The 27,686-nt window shown below is 42.6% G+C and overlaps 1 protein-coding gene across 3 annotated transcripts in view; it reads left to right on the forward strand.

The window, feature by feature from the left end:
* KIAA1958 overlaps positions 1–15,000 on the forward strand; it is a 164,245-nt gene extending 149,245 nt beyond the window's left edge. For 2 of the 3 annotated variants that reach the window (XR_014302313.1, XM_082696902.1), the window contains one exon: positions 5,128–15,000. Coding sequence is in view for 2 of the 3 variants with exons in the window: in XM_082696902.1 (XP_082553028.1) it covers positions 5,128–5,934 (807 nt within the window). In the remaining variant the exon portion in view is untranslated. The remainder of the gene's footprint in view (positions 1–5,127) is intronic. The other variant, XM_082696903.1, reaches the window with a different exon arrangement.
* The last annotated feature ends 12,686 nt before the right edge of the window (positions 15,001–27,686 follow it).

Here is a 27,686-nt window from a genome sequence, read left to right on the forward strand (position 1 = left end):
TTGTTGTGTTGTACACCTGAAACTAATGTACTGTTATATGTCAATTACATCTCAATTCTTTCAAGTTAAAAAAAAAAAAAAAAAGGCAAGACCCAGAAGGATTGAATGATTTTTCAAGTAGCCTAACTATGTCTGGAGCAAAGCTTAAAAATATGTATAGAAACATAAAATATCCAGAATCAAAGAAATAAAATTCACAGTGTCTGGCAACTAAAAAAGATTATCAGACATGCAAAGAAGCAAGAATATGTCCCTTAAAGAATGAATCAGTTAAAACTAGCCCACATCTAACAAAGATTTTAGAATTAGCAGACAAGATATTAAAAAGTTATTATAAAGAAAATAAATAGCCAATGAGCACATGAAAAGACGCCAACTTCCTTAGACCTCAGGGAAATGCAAATCAAAACTACATGAGATTCTACTTCACATCAAACAGGAAGACTGCAATAATGAAATTTTTTACAAAGATAATAATAAGTATTGAGGAGAATTTAGAGTAACTGGAACTTGTACATTTCTGGTGGGAATATAAAATGATGGAGCTGTTTTGGAAACAGTCTTGCATTTCCCTATAAGTTAAACATAGAGTTACTCTTTGGCCCAGCAATTCCGCTCCTACGTATAGACCCCCCAAATTGAAAAGATGTGTCTGTACAAAAAGTCATACCTAAATATATGTTGTGGCTTTATTCACAATAGCAAAAACAACCCAAATGCCCATGAGCAGATGAATAGATAAAATGTAGCATATACATACAATGGAATATTATTTAGCAATGAAAAGAAATGAAGTACTGATCAATGTTTACAATATAAATGAACCTAGAAAACATACTAAGTGAAATAAGTCAGAAACAAAAGAAAAATATGTATTATTCCATTTAGGTAAGATATCTAGAATAGGTAGGGTCATAAAGACAGAAAGTATGAGAGAGGTTACCAGAGGCTCAGAGGAGGAGGAAATATGTAGCTATTCTTGAATGAGTACAGTTTCTGCCTGGAACGATGCTAAAGTTCTGGAAAGGAATAGTGGTGGGGGTTGGTCAATGTTTTAAATGTACTTAAAACCATGGAATTGTATACTAACAAATGGTTAAGATGGTAAATGTTATATATGTTTTACCACAATTTACAAAAATACAAATAAATCAGTAAAAATATAACTATTTTACCTTTATTAATAATAATTTTAAAATTCACCTGTTCTCACAGACCCCTATCAGCATTTTGTCATCCCCACTAAACTTAATTTTTTCTAGGCCTGAGGATCTTGTCTTTCAGACTTTGAAGTTGTCTGTTACTGGGAGCCTTTACGTTCCCATGCAAGAATCCCTGAAAAGAGCCTAATTTCTCCACACTCTCCAAGATTTAGAGAAGTTCTGCCTCCCAGGTGGAAAAAATGTCCCATCTGTCCCATAGATTGTGCCTTATCATTGAACTAGTATTTCTTAGTTCCCCCTGTGTTACCTAGAGGAATCCTGGATGAGAAAGAAGATGGATTTTAGGGGCGCCTGGGTGGCTCAGTGGGCTGGGCCACTGACTTCAGCTCGGGTCATGATCTCAGTGTCCTGGGATCGAGTCCCGCATGGGGCTCTTCGCTCAGCAGGGAGCCTGCTTTTCTCTCTCTCTCTCTCTCTGCCTGCCTCTCTGCCTACTTGTGATCTCTCTCTCTCAGTCAAATAAATAAATAAATTAAAAAAAAAAAAGAAGAAGATGGATTTTAGTCTTCTGTAATCTATTCACATGGGCCCCTCAAATTAAACATTTTTAATAATAAATTCTTAAGAAAGAGGCCAGTATCTTAGAGAATTAGCCAATATTTAGTAAAAAGAATGAATTGTGGTATCAAAGCCCATGTTCTTTAATCTCATTTTCTTGGTCTCAATGCAAGATATTTTTAATCTAAATGGGTCTTTAACGATAGATAAAAGAGACACCTGGCTGTCTCAATTGGTAGAGCATGTAACTCTTGATCTCATGAGTTCAAGTCCCACACTGGGTGTGGAGCTGACTTTAAAAAAAGAAAGTTAGATATATCTGGCAACAGACAAGGTGGGTAAGAGCTCTTGATCACGGTTTGGTGCTGGTGAGCGTCAAATTAGTCATGTGCTCAAGAGAGAAAGGAAGGAGTCAAACCAGACTTCAGAATGCCATCTAAATAAACAGGGTGCACACTACCAGCCTGACTGTAGCTAGTGTGTGAGTTCCACCTAGTATTTTCCCTGCTGGTTCTTTTCACAAGTGTGATCTGATCCTCACTGACCCATCTCCCTCAAGGCTGCTGCCTCACTGACTTAGATAGTCTTGGAGTCCACTAAATCTGACTTCCCTCTTTGCCTAGGCTTGTTCGAATGTGGCTTAGCTTTTGGGACCAAACAAATCCCACCTAATACGAAGAGAAGTTAACACCTGCAAGTAGGGAGCTGTAAGTGACAACATAAAAATCTGAAACCAGTTGAGTTTGAGAGTCATGGTTATTTTAACAGGTTTTTGCCGGTGTCTAAAAAAGTCGTTGCTTTTCATATACTGTATGTAGCTGCCCTACTAATGACTTTTTAGCCTGAATCTCTTGGAGTTTCCTAGACCAACAGTCAGATGATCAGAAAATAATTGTATTTTGGGGTGCCTGGGTGACTCAGTGGTTAAACCTCTGCCTTCAGCTCAGATCATGATCCCAGGTGATGGGATCAAGCCCCACTTTGGGCTCTCTGCTCAGCAGGGAGCCTGCTTCCCCCTCCCCCTCTGCCTGCTTCTCTGCCTACTTGTGATCTCTCTCTCTCCGTCAAATAAATCAATAAAATCTTCTTTAAAAAAAGAAAATAATTATATTTTATCTTTTTCCTTTAGTATATACACATACACATACGATACATGTGTGTATTTTTTTTTCTTGTCTTGCCTGGTTTGCTAGAACCTCCAGACTACTGTTACACACATACAGTATCAGATAATTCAGCAAGCTCATCCTATTCCTGACTTTATAAAGAAACCATTCTAATGTTTCCATCTGAGGTATAATTTTTATAGTTCTTGTCTGTAAAATATAGTAAAAGTATTTTTTCTTCCAATCTAAATTTAATTTGAATTCTTAAAAATTTGAAATGGATATCAAACTTTCAAGTACGTTTTCAGTAATTAGCAAGTTCATATTACTTTCTCTATGAGTAAGTCCATTATATTAACATATTTATTAAGATTGAATCATCCTTACACTCTGCAACAATCCCTACTTGTCTTGATGTAGTGTTGCTTTCCTGCAGTTCTGAATGTGATTTGATAACATAGGCAGTCCTTGTTTTGTGTGGTACCATGTAAATTGCTCTTCGTGCATATCAGAGCTGTGTATCAGAGCCTTGTGCTTGTTTTCCAATGTTATAACATTGTCTTACTTAACAGGGCACTGTGCTAAATGAAAATAGCTTGTTTATATTTATATTCATATGCTTTTTTTCATGTATGTTAGATTCGAATTCAAGAAAAATGAAGACCCTTTCTCTTTCTAGTGCTCCAAAGCTATTAAGATGCCATAAAACCACCTCCTTAGAAGTAATACACATCTCTGACAATCTTGTCACTCTATTTTGGGGCTCTTCAGCTCTTTTACTTCTTTTTTTTTTTTTTTTTTAAGATTTTGTTTATTTTTGAGAGACAGAGAGAGCACAAGCACAAGCTGGGGGAAGGGCAGAGGGAGAAGCAGACTTCCTCCTGAGTTCCAGGGAGCTGACACAAGGTTCAATCCCAGGACCCTGAGATCATGACCAGAGCTGAAGGCAGACGGTTAACCAACTGGGCCACCCAGGCATCCCCATTGAGACTTTCTTTTGTCCTAGAACATGTACATGGCCTGAAAGGACTATGAGGAAAGTCTGGTTTTCTCTTTCTAGCTCCCTCTTTTTTTTTTAAATTTAATTATTTACTTATTTATTTGTCAGAGAGAGAGCGAGAGGGACCCCCAAGAAGGGGGAGCAACAGGCAGAGGGAGAGGGAGAAGCAGGCTCCCCACCAAGCAAGGAGCCCAATGCTGGACTCGATTCCAGGACCCTGATCTGAAGGTAGCCTCTCAACCAACTGAACCACCGAGACATCCCTCTAGCTCTCTCTTGAAAATAAAGCTCTTGGGGCATCTGGGTGGCTCAGTGAATTAAGCATCTTCCTTCAGCTCAGGTTATCATCCCAGAGTCCTGGGATGGAGCCCTAATTGGGCTCCCTGCTCAGCGGGGAGTCTACTTCTCCTCTGCCCCTTCCGTTCGCCCACCCCACTGTGCGAGCACACTTGCTCTCTCAAATAAAATAAATAAAATCTTTCTTTAAAAAAGCTTAAAAAATAAAGAAGGAAAGAAAGAAAGAACTCTCTTAATGTCCGGGCTTCCTTCTCCCAACATATCCAAGTGAGGAGCTCTCTCTAATTGTCAGCGCAGTCATTAAGCTTTCCATAGTTTTTGAAAAAGTATTGTTATTGCAACCCTGTGGGTCATTAAGCCAGTGATATTTCAGGGCCTGTTCAGATACATTCAATGAAGGATTAAGGTCATGAACTTGCTGTGCAGCCCAGACATACCCATCGTCTTTCCCCAACAGCACCATGTTTAGTGCCTGCAGGACCCAGTAGTATGGTAGATTTTGAGGAAATTGATGCTGGGAGAATTCCGAGTGTGTAAATTTGGTTCACAAATTCTTTAGAGAGAATGTCTGGATTTTAGTGAAGGAGAGAAAAGGAAATGATTTGCTAGAAAAGAAAAGGAAGGCTTTCTGGAGGGGAATAGAATTGTGCAAGGCCAATAATCATAATTACTAAATACATGTATATTTATGTATGCATATGTGTGTGTGTTCTCCATTATTTAAAACCCTTCCATGCCCCTTCCTTTATTTAGGCGTCACAGTAATCCTTTGAGAACGTCTTTATTTTGTCCCATTTTGCTGCTTGAAATACTGTGGTTTCAAGTATGGAACTGAGATCTTCCATATGAACTTCTTTCACTGAATCAGGCTAGGAATCAACCCCATAGAGGCGGGACAAAATGTTTCGTCCACAATACAGCCCCTGGGAGGACAAGGAGAAGGAAAGGGTCTGGCTCTTTGGGTGTCCTCCAATGTGTAACCTCAGTGTTTGTCTCGTTTGAGATCCCTGCGGCGAAGTTGAATGAGCTGCTCGAGAATTTCTATGTCACCGTTAAGAAGAGCGATGGCTCCGACTTCCTGGCCACCTCGCTGCATGCCATTCGCCGCGGCCTGGACCGCATCCTGAAGAATGCAGGCGTGGGCTTCTCCATCACCAGCAGCACCTTCAGTTCTTCCACCAAGAAACTCAAGGAGAAGCTGTGGGTGCTGAGTAAGGCAGGGATGTCAGGTGCTCGTTCTCGCAATATTGTCTACTTCTCTCTTTCCGATGAGGAGGAGATGTGGCAGGCAGGGTGTCTGGGGGATGACAGCCCTATCACTCTGCTGTCCACCGTGGTCAAGTACAACAGCCAGTACCTGAACATGCGGACGCTGCAGGAACACGCAGATCTGATGTACGGTGACATTGAGCTGCTCAAAGACCCCCAGAACCAGCCCTATTTTGCCCGGACAGACAGTGTCAAACGGGAGAGCCGGAGTGGTTCCACTAGAGTATGCCACGGGAAAATCTACCACGAGCATTCTAGGGGCCACAAGCAGTGTCCTTACTGCCTCCTCTACAAGTACATGTACATCCACCGGCCGCCCACGCAGATGGAGGCCAAGTCCCCGTTCTACCTTACGGCCAGGAAGGAGGCCACAGACACGGGCAGCGTGTGGTACGAGGAGCAGAGGATGGGCCTGCGGTCTCTTCGGGGGATCGTCCCCAACTTAGCCAAGAAGGTCAAGCTGGAAAACTGTGAGAACTTCACCTTTGTCTCATTTACTCAGGTCTCCAGGAGGCTCGGCTCCCACAGTTGCTGTCAGTGAGTCTCCCCTGGGCCCAGGCCACTGCCCTGCTCCCCCTGAGGGGCAAGAGTTCCCTCAGGCAAGCGGGGCCAGAGCTCTGAGGTGGCAGCGAGTGACGGCGACCTCAAGGTCAGGCTGGTCTCTGGCAGGGTGACCTGCTATTTCTTCGACTTTGGGTGTGTTTTTGTAACTGAAAGTAGAGGAGTCTGAATGATTAGGGTATTTTATCCAAATGTGTGTCACCTTTGTTAAATTATAGAATCTAACACCATGTATAACTGCTCCATAAACAAGAGTGAGGAAGTTCATTTAGTGCCTTTTTAGCACAGATTTTCTTAAAAAAAAAAAAAAAAGAAAAAAAAGAATAAAGGAGACTGTCTAAGTAGTCATTAAAAATACTCCCAGTAGCCTAGTAGCTTTAGAATGTTATGAAGACTATATATAGTTTGTTGAATTACACTCACAATAAGGAACTGGAAGGAGAGAGGCAGACACGTTAACTATTTCCAGGAGAAAAATTGCACTTGACACTCCTCTGTCTGTTTCGTTGATGGATAGCTTGGTTCTGCAGAGCAAGCAGCTTTGCCTGCTAGAAGCTGGTGGGGCTGCACTCGGGAGTGCTGATGGGGAGATGGGGGTGGCCCCCACTGCTCTCAGCACGGGGAGCAACTCGATCCCTGTGTCAATGGGGACAGTTTTAATTTTATGGAAAAAGATGAATGCGCCAGACGATATTTAGGAGAGCAAGGTTTCCAGTGAACTGGGTGGTTTGTGCCATGAGGGAATTTCCAGAAGTGGCTTGGAAAAAAAGCGATCTGTGATCACAATACGAAAACCTCCTGAAGCAGAAGTGCCTACGTGTTCTTCCTCAGCACCACGTGAAAGCTATTTTCATTTGAACCTTTTTTTGGAATTTTTAAAAATCTGTCCTTTGTGTCATACAGTTGTACCGTCAGCATCTACCCCCAGATTTGTTAAATGACCACAGGTGATTTTCAGGCTTTGTCCAGAAAATCCAAAAAAAAAGCAAGCTGCAAAGAAAGCAAATGCCCAAACGTGATTATGAAAGTACTTAGGATATGTTTTATCAAAGTTTGACTTTTTTTCCGCAACGACAGATGTCATCGTTCTGTATGGGCCATGCATGGGCCATGATCACGGAGACAGCCTGCCAGGTAAGCAGACTCCGCACTAAAGACGCGCATGTAAAAATCAGAGCGTAATGACAGGTCATTGATGCACTCAGGTAAACTGCAGCCTGACCACATGTTATTGAAACTTGAGCAGAATTTTCTGGTAACTACTCTGAAGGACAAGAGAAAAAGGAGCCCAAAGAGTGCAAATCAATAATAACAATAATTTCCAGGAATCTTTATGTTGCGTTTGAGGAAAAGACTGCTACAAGATTATGTTCCTGCGTGTGCTTTCTAATCCAAAATTGAAATTCCAGTATAAATTCATGTCGCAAGAGTCCTAAAACCGGTCCCAGTTCTTTTTCAAAACATTACTGTAGTATTTATTTTAATTAATTGTTCTTAAAAAATCATTCACCAGTCATTGAAATACGTAATGCATCCTTTACCAGAAAAGACTCAGCCAATGCTGCCTTAAGGTTTAATGTTGTTCCCTTTTTAGTTAAACTGAACATTTATAATTTTGTTTACTAGTTGATCTTTTCTGAGTATGGGTTCATTTTGGTATGTCTCCGTGCATATGTAAGTAACACTGATTTAGTAATCAGTGTTATGACTTGATACTGCATATTATTCTGTTGTGATTTCCTATAGTGGTTTTAGTGTTTTGCTTAAAGAAGAGACACAAAGCATTAGGTATAGTTTTCCATAGTTTGCTAAATACCCAAAGGATATTTTGTTGGTGGAAAGCAGGTGGTGATCTGTCCTGTCAGTTCTGCACTTAAACAGAAATACACCCCATGTGAACTCTTGGGCAGACAGAGCCTGCAGCCTAATAAATAAAACCTCCATTTTTATTTTAAATAGATGCAAGAGGAAATGGCCATTAGGAATCCCTGATCTTTTCAGATTTCAACACGTCCATAAGTAGCAATAACTGACCCAGAGGTTGTCATCCTTCTGTTGACAGGGGCTTTTCCTCAGCTGAACAACCACCTCTGCCTCACATTTGTTGCTTCTCACTGTTTGATGTGCTATAAATCCCAGAGTTCTGAGGTGAATGACTGAATAAAAAACCAGGAGGTGGAAACTTCAGCGATATCTGATGGAACGAGAGCATTGCATCTCAGCATCCTAAATGCCACGCATTTTGTGCCCCCCTCGGGGACTGGGAGTTAGATTTAGCAGATGCTACTCTGTGCCACCGGTTAATGAGGTACTTTGTTATGTGTTTGCGTGAGATGTCTGTGTGTGTATGCAACACACGCTTCAAATGTGTATGTAGTGACGCCTGGTAAACCTGCTAAGGTGGCAGAGCCCCTCTTCTTTGTATGGCCATGTCCGGAGTAGCTAGTTCTAGCGGGCAGTCAGCCCTTCCAGCCACCCTCACTCATGCTCGCTGGAGGACGCCATGATTTTCCACTCTTGCCTAAGCCAGGAGAAAGGAGAATGCCAAGAGAAGGAAGGGGGTGGGGGAAGATTAAGGGCATTTTCTCCACTTACCGTTATTTATTTATTTATTTATTTTACTCAAAAGTGGGAACGCATATCAGGAGCTCCCAAGCTCACCGAAGCACAAGTTGCCTCTGGCTCGGCGTCAGGAACAGTGGAGCTGCAGGTGTTAGGGAGGACCTGTGGGGTGCTTTGGGCGAGCTCTTGCCCACAGCACCTTCTGCGTCTGCTCTAACGCAAGCCCTGCTTGCTTGATAGCTCCCCTCCAGAATCTAACAGGTCTCCCCTCGGAAGTGTATTCCAGCAGACGTGATGGAGGGTCAGCTTGGAAGGGTGTGATCCCATTAAACGTGAAAGGTTAACACAGCACTGGGTGCACAGTAAGCATGCGATATATGTGAGCTATTTCAGCTACAAGTTTTGGTAATAGTAATAATATTATTCAACAAATCTGCATCACATCAATTATTTCTTCCATTGTGGAGATTCTCCCTCCTTTAAACTGTTAAACTTGAAGAGGAAACCAAACCTGATAATCTGGTCACATGTATGCCCATAAATTCTACCTCCAACACAGTCAAGCCCTGTTACCTCAGCTGTAAGCAAAACACGTGAAGAATGGAGATGCCTTAAGAGGCTTTATGAGAAAGCTTTTGCATTGTTTCGTGTGTCTGCAAAGGGGAGTATTATGGAAGAACCTTACCAAAGCTGTGAAAGAAATGGTCTCCTTGGTGGCATTTTCCAGCTCTCCTTGGGTTATGTGCTGCATTAGTCCTGCTCTGACTGATAAATGGTGTTTGAAGAAATGTAAAATTCTATTATTTTGATTTTTATTTCAATTCGGCCTTATTTAAAGGATCAAGCACTATATCCCAGCATGTTCACAGACAGTCATTGGGAGAATCTGGACAAAATATCATTCATGTGGAAGCTGAAGCCTCTTGCAGTAGTAGAAAGAAAACTGGACTGGGAGCTCCTTCCCTCCTCCGAGGTTCTGGTCTCACTTCCATCGGTGATGGAGTGGGATCACTGGGATGGGTCATCTCCAGCCTGAACAGTGTTATGGTTCCTGAAGCCCATACAGTTAGCAAGTGGCAGAACTTGGAAGCAAAATTCCTAATTCCTCAAGGTCCTACAGTGGATCTCCTAAATTTTAAGAGCTTCTCACTTTCTTTTGAAAAAATCGTTTTCTTGAATTGTCAGGTTTCACAGATTTTAAAATTGTTTTTTGCTATCTTTAGGCAGCAACATGTTGATTACTTTTCTCAGTTTAGGCTAATGCTGACCACAGTTTAATTACTTCAATAAAGTAAACAGGATGTTTAAACATTACGTTTATCAAAATGCATCTCTTTGTCATTACTAAAATCTGGTTTTTGACCTAGTAACCAGTTTACCTTTGGGCACTGATAAATGCAAACGACAGAGACCTCAAAGTCACCTCATTTTCTCTACATGCGATCCAGTTTTGTCTAAGTTAGGGCCCATGCACATTTAGAAACAGTTAACAGTCCTGAGCAGAAGAACATATTAAAAGTTTCAAGTTCACATATATCTTTACATGTTTTTGCTTTGGGGTTGAGTTTTTAATGCTCTGTATTAAAAGAAAAACATCCAGGGATTGAATCAGTGTTCTTGAAAATCTTTGTTGTTTTTTTCCCCATGGGAATTAATCTGCTTAGGAGAGGGGGAGTTTGGTGGCCATAAGGACACACTCCCTTCCTGAGAGAAGAAAAGGCCTTTGATTGACTTATCTCTGGGAATTCCTATGTATTCCGTGTCCACGAATTCTGACATCACAGGATTTCCCAAAACTCCTTTGAGTGAGGCTGCCCATCCTTCTGACAAAGTTTGCTTATTACCATGAGGATTTTATGGACTACTAGTTCTTCATAGTCCAAGAAATCCCGACATATCTCTTATGTTTAGTTGGCTGACCAGAATCAGATTTCTGTGCTCAATTAAAGTGCTTTATTAATCTAATGCAGCTGATATGGAACTTAATTTCAGGAAATATTTGTTAAAACAAACAAAAGATCACTGGGTTATATTAGATGCATATTGCTTCCATTACTATTAAAAGCATTTAGATAGATCCCTCCCCCACAATGAGAGGAGAATAAGCTCCTAAATACTTTATGGTCAAGATAACTGATTTGATTAATTTACATTTAACTGCAGTTATTGTTACAGTTCAAAAAAGTTTCTAGAAGGTTCTCATTTGACTAACACTGTGGTAAGTACTTTCTCACAGCTGCCTCATATTTTCATCTAATTTCACAACAGCTCTGCAAGGTAGGTCTAAGTATTCCCATGTTACTTACTGGGAAACCCAAGGCTCAGAGAAGTTAAGTAAATTTCTCAAAGTCTCACCGAGCTTATAAATTGGAGAACTTAAGTCTGAAGCCAGGTCTTCTGACTCCAAATCCGGTGTTCAGTCCGTGAGACAAAACTGCCTTCTTTGGGGCTACAGAAGGTCCGTTTATCACAGAACTTAAAAAAAGTAAACACGATTTCTGTCTGTTTAGGAAACACTTTATTTCTCAAGTCATACGGTGACACACCTCTTATGTACTCTCTTACTAACTGATTGGTCACTTGGTATGTTTCAGTAGTTCTGGAAAGCCTGATGGTTTTCTGTGAACATTCTGCATATTGAAAACTTTTTGTCTTTATCCAATAAATAACTTGTATTACCTGTTACCTACCCTAAAGGGCAGACGGTCAAGCCAATTTATTCTAATAAAAGTCAAATACTTTACTAATTGTACCTGTCTTGACAATGGTATCATTGCTTAAAATGTAAAAGGCTTCCTAACCTATGTCACAATTATATGCGGATGTTTTTTACTTTCTTTTTTGTAAATTTTGATGTCAAAGGATTTTTATAATCTTTAGACTAAAGCACCCTTGTAGCAAAATATACTTACTTAGTCATTTGTTTTCTATTCTTCTTTCCTTTATCTGGGCATGTTTACTTTCTGCTTTGAGACTTAAAAAACAATAGGTTATAAGTAACTCTGAGATCATGTAGTAAAATTCCCTCATTTTACCAATAAAGAAGTGGAAGCCCAGAGGTATCTGAGGGGCCGTCCAAGGTCAGCAGGACAGTAAATAGATTCAGGACCAGAACATTAATCCAAAACTCTTTCCTCCATACCATCACTGGGAAGATTTGGATTTTTAAAAACTAATGATTGAATTGCATCTCACAGAACGACATGTGGCTAGCAGAAGCCCCCACTGAACTCCTAACATCCCAAAGAAACACTCATAAAAACCTCCAAAGAAGGCCAAATCTCTGTTCTAGAATCTAGACAGAATTGGTACAAGTCATGAGGCATACGGTGCTGGATTGAGGCAAAATCTTCCAGGGGGTAGCTCGGGATTTTCTCTGGCTTCATGTCATGAGATGGACATGCTGAGAAATAAGAACTTTGAAAGATATTTAGTAACTCGTTTTCTTCACCAATGGTGTCTGCCTGCTTACTCAGGATCAGATCTCCCAAGCCAGAGAAATAACTGATTGATCCTATCCCTTAACTAGATGGAGAGACCATGAAGATACTCTATATCCCACCCCTTCTGCCTTCCTGCTCCCCATCCCCCCCTTCATTCTGCCCAGGACTCCAAACCTTAGGGCTAAAATGTGAGCAGAAAGCAGAAAGATTTCTTAAAGGCATGGTGCATTCTGTGAAAAATGTCCTTTAGGTGAAGGCAGATACAAAGAAGTAGCAGAATATGCAAATACTGTGATTTTTCATGTATGATATTAGTTTCAGAAATCCAGAAAACAGTAGGAAGGATTGGGAAGACACTTTAATAGAAAAGCATTAAACTTGAAATTGGACTTGGAGATACGCATACTACCTTATCCACCGCGCCATAGACCCACAAAAGAGAGTTGACAAACACTCACATGGAGACAGCACAACCACGGGCAGATCCTGGATCGGGAAGAGGATTGTATTTAAGGATGAGTACAGAGAGGAAAAAAAAAGGGGGGGGGTATATTAAAAAAAAAATGACTGAACCAAGGAAAACAAACAGCTTCCAAGAGCATTTGGAAATGAAAGCTGTCTACAGCGAGAACCAAGAAAATGGTAGGACTTTTCTTCTTGTAACTGAAAGAACAGAAGAATTGCTTCCGCGCGGCAATCGTTACCTCAGACGGGGGGTAGGTTTAGAGAGAAAGGCGCTAGAATAAAATGAAAAAGAAGAGAAATTAGAAAGAAGGATTGCAAGGAAGCTAAAAGCACAGATTACAATCCACACTGGAAGCAGAAAAGAACAGGACTGAGTTTAGAAACACTCAAATCAATAATGTGAAGGACAGACTTGAGATTTTCTTCCTCATGTTCTTTCAGAAGGAGTAAGAGATGGAAACAATGGGAAAAGATAATGGATTTGGAAGACTAGGAACATTAGGTAATATTCCTGAGTTTTGCTTTCCTGATGGAAAAACTGTTGAGGAAAAAATACATCATCAGCCTACAAAAATGAAATCTTTCCTGAATAGAATGAAAATCTGTGTATGCAGTGTGAAAGGATTCGCTGCATTCCAGCCCCCACCCTCCCCCACCCCCGAAAAAGGGAAAAGAAACCTGTACCCAGGCACCTCCTGGCAAAAATTTTAACTACTGAGGATAGAGAATGAAAAATTCTGTCAGAAAGTAATGGGTTGCCTATCAGAAAACAAAGAGCTTTCTGGCTTCAACCTTCTGCTCTGTAGTACCAAATGTCAGGAAACAATAGGGAATTCTGGAGGGAAACATTGTGGAATTCTGGAATTTGATCCATGTTAAATACAAAAGGATTTTTAGTTATGTCGAGCACTTGGGAAATAAACCACCTATGGATTATTCTATTAAACCATACTGTAACCTACAAAGTTTGGTTTAAAAAAGCAATTTTTGCTTACTGTAATTTCAAGGGACTCTGGGGCATTGAACATCAGATCATTTACCCATGAGAAGAAGGCTATGTATGCTCTTTAATAGGTAATATGGCTGGAAGCCACGTCTCTAAAAGTGCCCAAACTCCTCACGCAAATGGGCTTCCCTAACTCAAGAAAATGTATGTGAAAATAATTGTCATATCACAGCGTCGTGTTCCTTCATTTTTATTACTGAAGCGATGTGTTGTCATGATCATATAAATAGAAAATTCAGATACATTCCTTACAAATAAAATTTAAATGGCCCTCAATTTCCTCTGCTTCCACCTAAAATGCTATTCTGAGAGATTCTCTTACTTCCAAGTAAGGGGTCTGAGAGCCTGGATGAGAACTCGCCAAGGTTAATCCCTCGTGCCGGTCCTCTTTCCTCAAATCCAGAACTAGCAACAGGTGCCAAGGTAGAAAATCACGGCATCTATATCTGGGTTTTAAAAAGAGAACCAGGGAAAACAAACCTTGTTTTAGAATATAAGGAAGGTTCTGTTTCAACAGCAGGAAGCTGGCCTGGGGCAGTGACTGTGCTTTCCCTAGCTGGACTCAAAAGTTTTAAATTCAGATATTAAGAGAATAGAAGCAGCTAACCACCCCACCCGCCCAACTAATTAATTACTTCTGGAGTCTCATGTCAGCGTTGGAACTGAAGCTGGGTTGTTTTGTTTGGTTTTTCATTTGCTTGCACTGGAAGGACTTGAAAAGACCCAGGAATGTTGAATATCATTGGCCTTAATGCTCAGTTCCTTCCTGGCAGTCTAAAGGTTTATCTGTGCCCCCAAATTTCCTTGCAATCTAAACTCTAAATTAAATTTTCAACACAAACCAGCATGTTTGCTTTAAATTTAGCAACAGAATGGTTAATAGATTGCTTTGCATTTGCTTCCTTTTTCATTCTGTAACACAGCAAACCTCTTCCAGATGGAGAGAATCTCTTCTGGAGAGTTTCCAAGTGTAACCTTTTCCAGGGTCCCCTGTTGCTTGGCTGTGACTGACAAAAGTCTGTTCACTATAACAACTTAGATGAGAAACGCAGTGCTTTTCTTTACAATTTTAAATATTTTCTATGTGGCTGTATGTTCCAAATGATGGCAACAAAGCTGTGTCCTAATGTTTTCACTGTTCTGGGTATCTTGGGTTGGTTGGGTTTTTTTTTGTTTGTTTGTTTATTTGTTTTGTTTTTTTAGTGTAGAGAAGGATAGCCATCATTTCTTAACACTGGAAACATCATTCTAAATAATATAAGAAATGGTCAGTAATTTGAACACATTTAATGTACCATTTTCAGCTTTTTCTTTCTTCCCCGACTGCACGTGGGAGCACACGGGTGGGAAAACCCAGGTGGCATCTGTCTTCTGTCACGGAGCGTCAGAGGTGGTCGGGATTTTCTTGTTTATCTAGTCCAGCTCTCTGTTTGGTAGTCTTTTAGCGTCTGTTAACAATTTGCAAGGTTCTGGGCTTTTGTTTTTGTTTTTTTTAAGTTGTTGTTTGGTTTATGTATGTGTAGCTTGACCGTTTAACCCAGATTTTTGAAAATAAAAAAGTTAATGTCTATTTTATGTCTGTTTTATTAAAATAACTTAGTTATTTAGACTTAATCAGCAGTATGTATGGTTTCTGAATGTTTTTTTATTTTCATATCACATTGCTGGAAATAACATTTTCCTTTGTAGTTTACAACGTAAGGGTATTTTGAGCAGTTCTTTGCCCAGAGGTTATGCTCCTGAGCTAATGCCCAGGGTGAAATTGTTCTGTCTGACCCTCCCTCTGGTTCTCCGACTCAGATTTCTTCACTGGGCGGCTGGGAGCTCATTTGGAAAGCCCTTGTAGGTGACTCTATATCGTCCATGATATAGGTGCCTCTAAATAATGTTTTTCTGCTCTCTAAATTATTATTTTTGGTTTTGAGAGAGAATATTTAATCCTGAAAACCATTAAAAGAGACATTTACAGCTCTAAATCATTCCTAAAAAACAAGTTTCTGAAAAATCTTTCCAAATGGGTAACATGCCGATGATGGTGAAATGAGGTTTTTCATTGAGAATTATTGGCTCTCAGGCAGACTGACTCTCTTCTCATTGTCCCACTTACAACAATGATTTCTTAAATTTTAGACTTCTGGACCATTTAAAAAATATAAGGAAAGCTATCGACCATTTTCTCAGGAAAATGCATATATGCAGCAGCATTTTACACACATAAACCCAGGCTTAAACACACCTGCATTCAATTTTTTTTTTTTAAAGAGCTGCCTTTTTGAGATGCAGTCTAAAAGATTTAAGGTTTTTCTTCAACGTAATCTAGGGCTGGTAGAGTCCGGTGGAAACGTGGAAGATATGCAAATTGGCCTAGAGTAAGGTCACTGTTAAAGTGAGTCAAGGGGTACGTGAGGATTTGTTATACTGTCCTTTGTTCTTTTGTATGTGCTTGAAATTTTCTATAAGGAAGAGTTTAAACCAACAAGTGCCTGGAGATACTGCAACCCTCCTCACGGATCTCTTATAATCAGAGAATCTTCTGGCTGAGAGGAAGGACCTGAGGAGAGATGAGAGGAAGTGTGCTGACAAAGCCAGGTAAGCAACACCCCCCCCCCCCTCGCTCCTCTGCCAACATCTGAGGGCGATTTTCAGGCCAGAATACTGGGTTGGAGCAGGACTGGCAGGAACCAATGACATTCGAATATTCCTAGTAACGCGACCTACCAGATGGGATACATGTTGTTTTCTCCCTTTAATGCAGGAAAGTCGTTCTGTGGAAATCTTGGAGGGCTGGTTCTGGCAGCTGTACAGAAGGTGTAGTCATGATGTGCAGGTTGAGATGAGATCTGATCGTGCTAAAGTTGCCGTGAAGATTGCACACCAAGCCTGGAGGTCCAAGGGCCTGGGACAGCACGTGGCTTTCTAGGCCTCGGGGACAAATATGCCCAGGGGTTGCCATGGAAACTATGGGCTACCAAGACCTTGAAAGGACCAGAGAATGCTCAGGCGAGCACCAGCAAGGGATGTGGAGTGTGGATACGTACACCACTGGCTTGGTGCACCCTAACTCTCTCTTAGGTGTTATGACATTATCTTCTAGGGCCTGGAGGAGTATCTCATGACCAGTATGTTTGGCTTATTCAGTCTGTTCCATCTCCATTTTCTTGCCCTCCCTGAGATGAGGACCTGGAGCCCCAGGAGGTGCACATCCCGTCTTCCTTTCCCAGTATATCTCCTTTTCCTTTTCTTCCCTTCTGTTTCCCTGCATCAGTTCTCCCTCTGCTTAGGAACATTTCCACTCCCGTTTTTGCTGGTATGACACCAGGGACAGACATGAAAGATATTAAACAAGATATATTTCAGCAATAAACAAGGTTCTTGTATTTCTCGAGGGATCCCAAAGAAATAATGATGAGAAATAAAAATTCCTGCTGGAGTATTTACAATGTACTCAGCTGTTGAAATGCTCAAAATGCAATCAAGGAAGTAATTTAGCATGTTTCCAACACACTTAACTATGGTCATAACGTTGAAGAGTTTGGCCGAATTTTAAAAACCCCGTGAATCTTTTAAGACCTTATTAAGGAGTCTAACCCTCACAGGAACAAGAGCAGTTGTGGTAGGTAATAGTTAATACCATATTTGTGGTTTGTTGTTACCGTCTGTCCCTAGGATCGTGGCCCCGAATTGAAAGGATGCGGTTTGACCTCCCCCTAGGCAGGGAACAGTATGATCCAGATGTTTCCTTTTGTGCTGTGGTCTCAGGACATGTGTCGACTGTGTTCGGGCCACCGTCACGTATTTCTCTCGCTTGCTTATGTCACTCACAACTGCTCAGTGTGAGTCTCCAGCCAGACCACAGTTCCTCCAGTGTCCATCATTCTTCTACCTCATCCACAACTATTTTGAGAGCTGAGCTCACTTAGTCTATTATTTTACTTGATGCTTTCTTTAAATTAATTTGTTTTTTTACTGGAATCTATTTCAAAGCAAAAAAAAATAATAATAGTAACTTTCTTTTAAACAGAGTTTCTCAAATCAGACCACTCGGGTTCAAATTCCAGCTCTGCTTCTTACTAGTTCTGTGAATGTGGGCAAGTTATTTGACCTCTGTGGGCTTCCATTTCTTCATTTTTAAAAGGGGTCAACAATATTGATCTTGGAAGGTTGTGGTGAGGATAAAGTAAGAATATTAATACATATGAAGCACTCAGTATAATGCCTTGCTACAAAGTAACCATAAAAAATAAGTAACAGATATGCTTATTATTTATAACATAAGTGCGGTGTTACTTGAAATACACACACCACCATTGCAGTTTAAGATGTTTGCCCGTATAAACTCCAAGAATCATCTCTATCATCACCAGTGACACAATAACCACACTTTAGGAAAGAGCGTGACAACACCCCCATCCATTTTAAGATTATTTTTCACTGGCTTCTGTGAGAATTTAAGGTGTCACGGTCTCCTGGTTTTCCCAGTGTGTCTTTAGACTCTCTCCCAGGCTCCCCGTGCCTTGACTCTCTCATCTACACTAGTGCGGTCATAGATGCTTTCTCAGGGTAATCCCATCCGCTCCCATGGGCTTAGCACAAGGAGGCATACATTACCCAAACCTTTCTCACCTGCGGTCCTTCCTCTGAACCACAGAATGCAGACAGTGACTCAATACCTACCTAGTACTCTGTACTAGTACTCAAGTACATAACTAGTACTCTGCTCTACATGGACAACAGCTAAAATCATTCCTAAGAAACAAGTTCTAGGTGCAGGGGAGAGGCGTGAATTTATGGCAGACGATGGAGGCTTTAGGACATTAGGGATAATTCCATTAATGGATAATTCCATCTATCTCAAGATCCTCTGAATCTCTTCCCTTCCCACTCTCCTCACTGCCACCAGCTTGGTCATTCATACCATTTTGCCCCATGATTGATTGATTATCTATTTATTTATTTATTTATTTATTAAAGATTTTTATTTATTTATTTGACAGAGAGCAATCACAAGTAGGCAGAGAGGCAGGCAGAGAGAGAGGAAGGGAAGCAGGCTCCCTGCTGAGCAGAGAGCCCGATGCAGGACTCAATCCCAGGACCCCGAGATCACGCTGCCCCAAAGGCAGCAGCTTAACCCACTGAGCCACCCAGGCGCCCCCCATGATTATTTAAAAGCAACCGTGGTCTCCTTGCTCCCTCCAGTCTACCTTCCACTGCTTCCTGGGAAAATTTCACTAAATATAAATCTTATTCTATCTCTGCTCCTTTAATGGCTCTCCAACGCCTTCCTGACAAGCTCCAAACCCTCCAGCTGGATTGCTGGCTTGTGCTTTTACACCATTCCCTCCCTCCCTCTGCCACTGTGCCTACTCGCTGCTCACTTTCTGCTTGGGTCGGGGGTGGGGGGGGTGGTGCTCTGCCTTTTACCCACTCCTCTGCCATCACCCGCTCTTCTGGAAAATTCTTACCAGTTTTCATCTGGCATGCTGTACATGTGAGCGCCTCCTCTGAGGGGCCGTCAGTCCTCTCGGCTTCTGCTGTCTCAGAAGTTGGCAACATTGAACAGAACCTACAAGCCCATCAGTGTCACTCTGCACCATCTCCTGTTTCCAAGGAGCCAAGTGGACTCCAAGGGAGCAGCTTTGCTTCTGTGAGCATTTGACTCACAGGGCGATGAAGCTGTGAGATGAGTTTTCAAACGAAGGTCTATGCCTCTGGAGACGGAGGGCAGCGTCTCAGTCTGTGGCTGCTCAGAGCCTGTACTACTTCTCCTGTTGGATGTTTTCCTAAGATAACTTGAATTAATAGTTCAGTTATGAAAAAGGACGAGCTGGCACATACTCTTATTTTCTTAGCAGAACTGCGGCTGCCAGCTTTGCTGTATTTGCCACAATATTGCAAGGCTCCGAGTCTCTCGGGACACTCCCAGGAGTAATCACATCTGTGGCATTGATGTTTCCAAAAGGCTGCACTGGAGAGGCATCCAAAGACGGATAACAGCTAAATTATTATTATTTTTTTAAAGATTCTGTTTATTTAGAGAGAGAGGAATGAGGGGGTTGGGCAGAGAGTCTCAAGCAGACCCCATGTTCAGTGTGGTCCCCAACATGGGCCCCATCTCATGACCCCAAGATCATGACCCAGAGATCACGACCCTGAGATCACGACTGGAGCAGAAATGAAGAGTCAGACGCCTGACTACGCCACCCAGGCGTCCCAGCTAAATTTCTTTTGATCAGTGGGTTTTAACCTGGCACTCATGGCTGGGCTTCAGGGAGTCTAGAAAAAACCCCGAATCATAGGTGCTGTTTTTTGTGTATGGTCATGTGTACACTTCACTTGCTGAGAACCAAGATGACATTGTTCCCTTCAGATGATCAGACTTATTTATTCATTAAAATATTGGAACACTTGGGGCCTGTGGGCGGCTCACTCAGCTGAGAACCTGATTCTTGGTTTTGGCTCAGGTTGTAATGTCAGGGTCGTGAGATTCAGACCTGTGTGGGCTCTGCACTCAGTCTAGAGTTGGCTTGAGATTCTCTCCATCCACCCCCCCTCCCCTAGGCTCTCTCTCTCTCAAATAAACAAATATTTAAAATAAAATAAAATATTTGAACACTTGCCATAATGTGTCAGGCAGTGTCCTAAGCACTAGGGATAGTGGGGAAAAGAAAGAAATACATAAAAGCAGCTGCCCTCACCATCCTTATATTCTAGTAGGACAGGCAGACAATCATCAAAATAGAGAAGTAAATTACATTCTATTTTATAAGGTGCTAAGAGCCACAGGGAATAATTAAGCAACGTTGTACTGGAGAGGGAAATAAAATTTTAAATAGTGGTCAAAGAGGGCATCTTGAAAAGCTGACATTTAAGTAAAGGCAAGAGGCTGTTGAAGAAGAGATCTACATGGGTATAAGAAAGAAGGGCATGCCAGGAAGAGAGCACAGCAAGTGCAAAGGCCCTGAGGTCCCAGAGGTATCCAGAGGACTCTCTTGTCCAAGTTGCTTTTGCTTAAGGCAGACAGCCGGGGCTAAGAAAACACCATCACCTTCCTGAAGAGTGGAACAGCTGAGCATCTCAGGTCAAATTATTTTTTGTTTGATGGACCAGGCTGGTTTGCCTAACCAAAGATGCCTAGAACAAGGATATTGCTCTGGATCAGGAACTGACACTGATTATCATTCAGACTTATTGCTTCTTCCATGGGACAGAAACACATACTTTTGGCTCAAATTCCAATTATCATTTTGATCATTGGCCATTTTCAATAGACGGCCTCTCAGTAGAAGTACTTAATAACTCCAAAGGGGAAAGCGAGAGTACATTAAGAATCAAAGGAGAGAAGGGCGCCTGGGTGGCTCAGTGGGTTGGCCCACTGCCTTCGGCTCGGGTCGTGGTCTTGGGGTCCTGGGATCGAGTCCCACGTCGGGCTCTCTGCTCAGCAGGGAGCCTGTTTCCTCCTCTCTCTCTCTCTGCCTGCCTCTCTGCCTGCTTGTGATCTCTGTCAAATAAATAATAAAATCTTAAAAAAAAAAAGAATCAAAGGAGAGAAAACTTCACTTTGTTTTCAGCTAACTTCTTCTTGTTCCAATGACTAGACTCATTTGACAATATTTTGTGTATTTGTAATCCATTAAAGATTTTGACTTTTATTCTTAGCGAAATGGAAACTCATCAGAGAAGAAAAATGACATGATCCTACTTATATCTTTAAAAATTTGTTGTGATAAAATATACATGAAGTCAACCATTTTAAACATTTGTAAGCGTTAGAGTTTGGTGACATGAAGTACATTTACCTGGTTGTGCAGCCACCACAACTCTCCACTTCCAGAACTTTTTCATTCTCTGTTCTGTAACCCTGTACCCGTCAAACAATAACTCATCATTTCCCCCTCCCTCCCCATCCCTGGTAGCCACTGTTACTTTCAGTGTCTATGAATTCGACTACTCTAGCTCCCTCGTATTAGTGGAATCACACATTTGTCCTTTTGTGTCTGGCTTATTTCACTTAGCGTAATGGCTTCAAGGTTCATCTGTGCTGAGGCATGTACCAGAATTTCATTCTTTTTAAAGACCCTTATATGTTTATACCACTTTTTGTTTATCCATTCACCTGCTGATGGATATTTGGGTAATTTCCACCTTTTGGCTGTTGTGAATAATGCTGCTGTGAACACGGGTGTACAAATATCAGTTTGAGTCCCTGCTTTCAGTTCTTTTGGGTCTATGCCCAGAAGAGGAATTGCTTATCCAATGGCGATTCTGTATTTGATACCGTGAAGAACCGCCATACCGTTTTCCACGGCAGCTGCACCATTTTACATTCTCACCAAGAGCGCACAGGGGTTCTAATTTCTCCACATCCTCACCAGCACTTACTTTTGTTTTTGATGGTAGCCGTCCTAGTGGGTGTGGTGTGGTCTTGCTGTGGCTTTTGATTTGCATTTTTTCTTTTCTTTTTTTTTTTTTGTTTTTTAAGATTTTATTTATTTGACAGAGAGAGAGAGAGCTCACAAGTAGGCAGAGAGGCAGGCAGAAGGGAGGGGGCAAGCAGGCCCCCTGCTAAGCAGAGAGCCAGATGCGGGGCTCAATGCCAGGATCCTGAGATCATGACCTGAGCCGAAGGCAGAAGCTTAACCCACTGAGCCACCAAGGTGCTCCTCTTTTTTTTTTTTTTAAAGATTTTATTTATTTATTTATTTATTTGACAGACAGAGATCACAAGTAGGCAGAGAGGGAGAGAGGAGGAAGCAGGCTCACTGCTGAGCAGAGAGCCCAATGTGAGGCTTGATCCCAGGACCCTGAGATCATGACCTGAGCTAAAGGCAGAGGCTTTAACCCACGGAGCCACCCAGGTGCCCCTTGATTTGCATTTTTTTAATGATCGTGGACCTGCATTTGGAAAGATGCTGAGCATCTTGCCAAGGGCCACACTTACACTTCACAAGCATCACTCTGGCTGCTGTACTGAATGATCTCAGCTATGGGGTGAGGTGGAAGGTGCAGGGCGGGGGGGGGGGGGAGGGGGAGCAAATGTGGAAAGAAGAAGACCAGTTGGAAGGCTATTGTGGTTGTCTAGGTAAATCACAATGGCAGCTTGGAACGGGATGATAGCAGTGGAACTCTTAAGAATTCATGGGATTCTGAATAGATTCTGAAGCTAGAGTAGATAAGATTGCAAGAGGAGTGTGAAAAGGAGTCTAGAATGAAGCCTATGTTTGTGTCTGTGCAAATGGCCATTTACTGAGATGGGGAACGCTAGGGGAAAGAGTATGTTGGGCAGGTGAGAAGTTAAGAGACCAATTTTGGACATGTTAAATTTGGACGCCTATTAGGCTTCCAAGTGAAGATTTCATGTTGACAATGGATATAGGAGTTTGGAGGTCAAGGGTGTTTCAATTCTTCTGCGGCCTAATAAAATACCCCAAAGCAATTCTTTTGCTGCCTAATAAAATACCCCTAAGTTTGAAACAGGAACAATTTGTTATTTCTTAACAATTCCATGGGTTGACTGGGCCACTCTGGACAGTCCTGCTCTATGTGGCTTCAATGGAGTCACTCACTTGGCTGCCTTCAGCGGGCTGCGGGCCTGAGCAGGGAGGTCCTAAGTGATTCCTCTCACGAGTCTGCCACCGCGTCCTCCACCTTGTGGCCTCCCCGTGAGGTTAGCTTGCGGCGTGGTCACAGGGAACTGCCTGTGACACAGACTGGCTTCTCCAGAGACAATTAGAGCAGAAGCTATCGGGGCCTATTTTTTTTTTTTTTAAATTTTAGTTAACATGCGGTACGCCATTGGTTTCTGGAGTACAGCTACCAGGCCAATTAAATGATAGGTCCAAACTGACATAGCCTCTCCTCTGCCATATCCTAATTGTCGAAACAAGTCAGCAGGCCAGAGGAAACAGACTCCACCTTTTGATGAGGCCAGTGGCCTCTGCCTGTGGGGGTGGGAAGAATCGGTGGCAGCATCTTTGGAGACGGACCACCACAAAGGGAGAGCTCAGGGCTGGTGAGAGAAGTTTGAAAGTAACCGGACGACAAGCACTCTTAAAGCCATGGTACTGGGTAAGATTACCCAGGCAACGGCTGACTCTCAGTAGAAAAGAGATGGAAAGGCTGATCTCCAGCTATTCCAGCATTTTGCATTTGGAAGAAGCCAGTAGATAAGACTGAGAATAAACAACTAATAAGCAGGAGGAAAACCCAGGAGAGTGGGGTGTGGCTGAAGACAGACGCAGTTAGCATTTGAGGAATGAGGGTGTGTCAGCGTGGAAAATGCTGCTGAGAGTTCACCTAAGACTAGGGATGGAGGCTGCCAGCCGGATTTGACCAGGTGGACTCGGGTGTTAGTTCATCCTGAGGAGGCTGCCAATGTCCTCAGGGTAACAGCCGAGAAATGCAGAGGAGATGAAGACTGTGAAGTAGGAGTCAAGGTCCTTAAGGACTGTGAGGGAGTGCCCAGACATATTGTCAAGGACTTTGGTATGGCATGACTTTTTTTTTTTTTTTTAATTTTATTTATTTATTTGACAGAGATGACAAGTAGGCAGAGAGGCAGGCAGAGAGAGAGGGGAAAGTAGGCTCCCTGCTTGCAGAGAGCCCGATGCGGGGCTTGATCCCAGGACCCTGGGATCATAACCTGAGCCAAAGGCAGCGGCTTAACCCACTGAGCCACCCAGGCACCCCTGGCATGACTTTTTTAAGCGGGGGGGGGACGTGCATTTTTAAGAAGCTGATTTAAGTTTTTATTTAAATTCCAGTTAACATACAGTGTTAGTTTCGGGTGTACAGTGTAGTGATTCCACACTTGACTATGTCACCCGGTGCTCCGCACAAGGGCCCTCCTTAATCCCCAACACCTGTCTAACCCATCTCCTCACCCACCTCCCTTCTGGTAACCAGCAGTTTGTTCTCCATAGTTAGCAGTCTCTTTGTTGGTTTTGAGAAGTGAATTTTAAAATGAAGTTAAGACACTATTCTGGAGTTCTAGCAATGAGTGACCCAGAAACTAGCTGGACCTACAGCATACAACTGCTGCTTCCTCCTGAGGCACAAGATGTCTGCAGACCTCAAGAGAAAGCCGGGGATCAGTGAGGTGGGGAGGGAGACGAAGGAGGGACCGAGAAACAGATGAAAAGCATATGTATGTTTTGGTGGTTGAAACGAATTCCACAGATCATGGCAGGGCAATCGAGAAGGGACATGGCATGGAAGGGTTAAGGTCAGCAGGGACAGGGCAGGAGACTGAACTGCAAAGGTGGGCACACACAGGCAACTAGCTCTGGTGACGATGAAGACGAGCATAAGGCAGGGAACAGAGGCAGCACCATGTGGATGTGAGGAGAGACTCGGGTTTGAGATCTGCTTCCCTACTGCCTTCCTGTGCCGTGTGTGGCTAAGACCTGAGTCACCAAGTCAGCGCGCCTCACGTGAGGGTACTTAGGTGGCAAGTGACAGAAAACCTACTTTAAATTGGCTTAAACAAAAATAAGGATTACCTCCCCTACCTGGAAATTCTGGAGAAAGGTAGCATATTTTAGGGATTGTTTGACTCAGCAACCCAATGATGTCATCAAGGACCCAGTTTCTTTCTCTTTCTCTCCTACCCCTGTTACGTTAGTGGCTTCATTCTAAGACTGGTTTCGTCTCACAGTCACTATATGAATTACATATAAATATAAACATTGGTATTTCCTTTTACACATCCACAGAGAAAGACTCCCTCTTGTTAGCATTCTCAAAGGTGAGAATATGTCTTTGCTGTAAGCCCAGCAAATCTCTCCTGGAGTCTCATTTGGGTTGAATTTGGTTGACATGTCCAATCCTGAACCCATTCCTGTGGTCTGTAAAATGCCATGTTCTATACACTGGCTGTGCCAAAAATTACCTGCACCGCCATGTCCCATACCCCCTTCAAACCAAACCAAAACAAAATGAGCCCCATGTTGGGTGTAGAGATTAAATGAATGACTGAATGAATTTTAAAAATACATCCCAAAGGAGGGGGGCATTCAGCTTTTTATTGAGCAGGTTACAGCAGAGTGTGGTCAAAAAGACCAAAGCCCACGTCATCAGCAGACTCCGCGGAGACTTGCTCCCACTTTCTTCTCCAGGGGTGGAGGGGTGGCTCCCTCAGCCCCTGCACTGCTGTTGAGGCTCCTGATGTAGACATTGGCCAGGACCTTTGCAAGCAAACTGGGCCAGAAAGGTTTAACACTGAACCCCCCGCACCCTCCCCCCATTTTAATGAGGGCATCGATCTTCTCCTCACGGACTGTCAGCTTATCACTGTGCAGGATATGCAGGCTGGCTCTGAGACGGAGGCCGTGGTGGGGGCAAGTGCTGCCAGGCCCGGGCCTTGGGCCCGTGCTTGTTGGTGGATGAAGTGGCCTTAGCTTCTTTGGAAAGACGAGCATCTCAGTGCCTTGGCCTCATTTCTAATGATCACAGTACACACACTTACCCAAATCAGTCCAGCCAAAATGGACTTTTTGTGCTTCATGATGGCCCCAGTGTGCTCTGCCTTTGTGCAGGCTTTTCCTTTGCCTTCACTGTTGCTCTCCTAGCTTTCCTGGCTGAGATCTCTCAGAAGCCAAGTTCAAATGCTTCTTCTTTTAATTTCTTTGCTTCTTCTTTTTTAAAAAATAAAGTTCTATTTCAGTAACCTGTATATCCAATGTGGGGCTTGAACTCATGACCCTGAGATCAAGAGTCAGATGCTCCCCCAACTGAGCCAGCCACGTGCCCCTCAAATGCTTGTTCTGTTGTAGGCTCCACTGGTCTATCCAGGCTCATCCTCTCACTGATAAGGGGCAACCAGTGTTATCTACTAGCGGGCTTGTCTTATTCACTCTAGATTCTCAGGTTGAGGACAGTTCTCCTCCTCCTCCTCATTCTGTATGTGCTCATTTAAAAAATAACTGTCCACTGTGCATACAGAGGTGAAGAACAGTGTTCAGTAAGCACTAGCTGAGCTGGTGTACAAATGGGACTCGTGCCGGCTGGTGGGACGCTGGTTAGCAGCGTGAAGCTCTACCGACGACTTGACGTTCTCTAGGTTGATCTTCTGTTTTCGGTGTAACTGTATTTGGCAAAACCCTTGCCTCAGTGGGCCATAAACTCATAGAAAGGCTGCTTCCACTACTAAAGTGAAGGAAAGATCTGAGACAACTTAATGAGACATGTTATAGATTCCTCAGGGGAAACATAATCTCTCTTTGGAATTACTGAGTCATTATAGTTTTAATTCCAGAATCATACAAAGCACTGTCATCTATATTATTATTATTATTATTATTATTAAGGGGGGGCAGTTGAAGGGAGAGAGAGAATCTCAAACAGATTCCATGCTGAGTGCAGAGTCTGACACGGGGCTTGATCTCCCAACCCTGAGAGCATGACCTGAGCTGAAACCAAAAGCTGGACGCTTTACCGACTGAGCCATCCAGGCGCCCCATCATATTATTGAGCAGAGTCTTTCATAACTTTGTTTTGCCATGACTCACAGTAAAAAAAAAAAAGAAAAAAAAGAAAAAAAAAAAAAGCCCCTTCCATTATGACCCAGGTCATATATATTCATTCATTCCTTCACTAAGCACATACTGCTCACCTTCCATATGCCAAATACTAGTCTAAGCAGAATACAGTCGTGAACAAAAAGGAAGGGGGAAGAAACACAAATCATGGCCTCAAAGACCTTATGTACTGGTACAACATCCAACAAAGAAAATAAGTAAAAGACAAACACACTGAAACAGAATATTCATGAAACAAAACCTATTACAATATCCCATGGAACTCTCATGCTTCCTATTTTTCAAAAAAAAAAAAAAAAATTCTGGTCACACTCCATTCAACCATTAGGTTGGCTTCTCATTTCAGTAACAAGCTGAGGTGTGCACTTTGAGAAATACCGGTCTAGACAATTTATAAAACAGGCTGTGTGCTGCTCCTACCTTACAGGCAAGACAGACTGACATGCCCAAGAGAGGTGAAATGAGTTACCCCCATTCCCCTCCAGTCAGGGGGCAGCGACACCGAAGCTTCCCCTCGGGGCTTCTGACTAGTGCGCTGCTTTTCCAGTCAGCGCTGCAGTCCTACCAATGGTCTTAGTCCCTCCTTCTCTTTGATTGTGAGACCAAGACCTTTGACTGCAGCAGCTCTTCCTGCCCTTCCAGGTGAAACCCTACCAGTACTTCCAGGCCCATCTAGACTGGGGAGTGCTGTGGGGGCCTCTTCTGTGGTGTGCTGCACTCG

Source organism: Mustela nivalis (genome assembly GCF_964662115.1).
Source record: "Mustela nivalis genome assembly, chromosome: 13".
Classification (NCBI taxonomy): Eukaryota; Metazoa; Chordata; class Mammalia; order Carnivora; family Mustelidae; genus Mustela; species Mustela nivalis.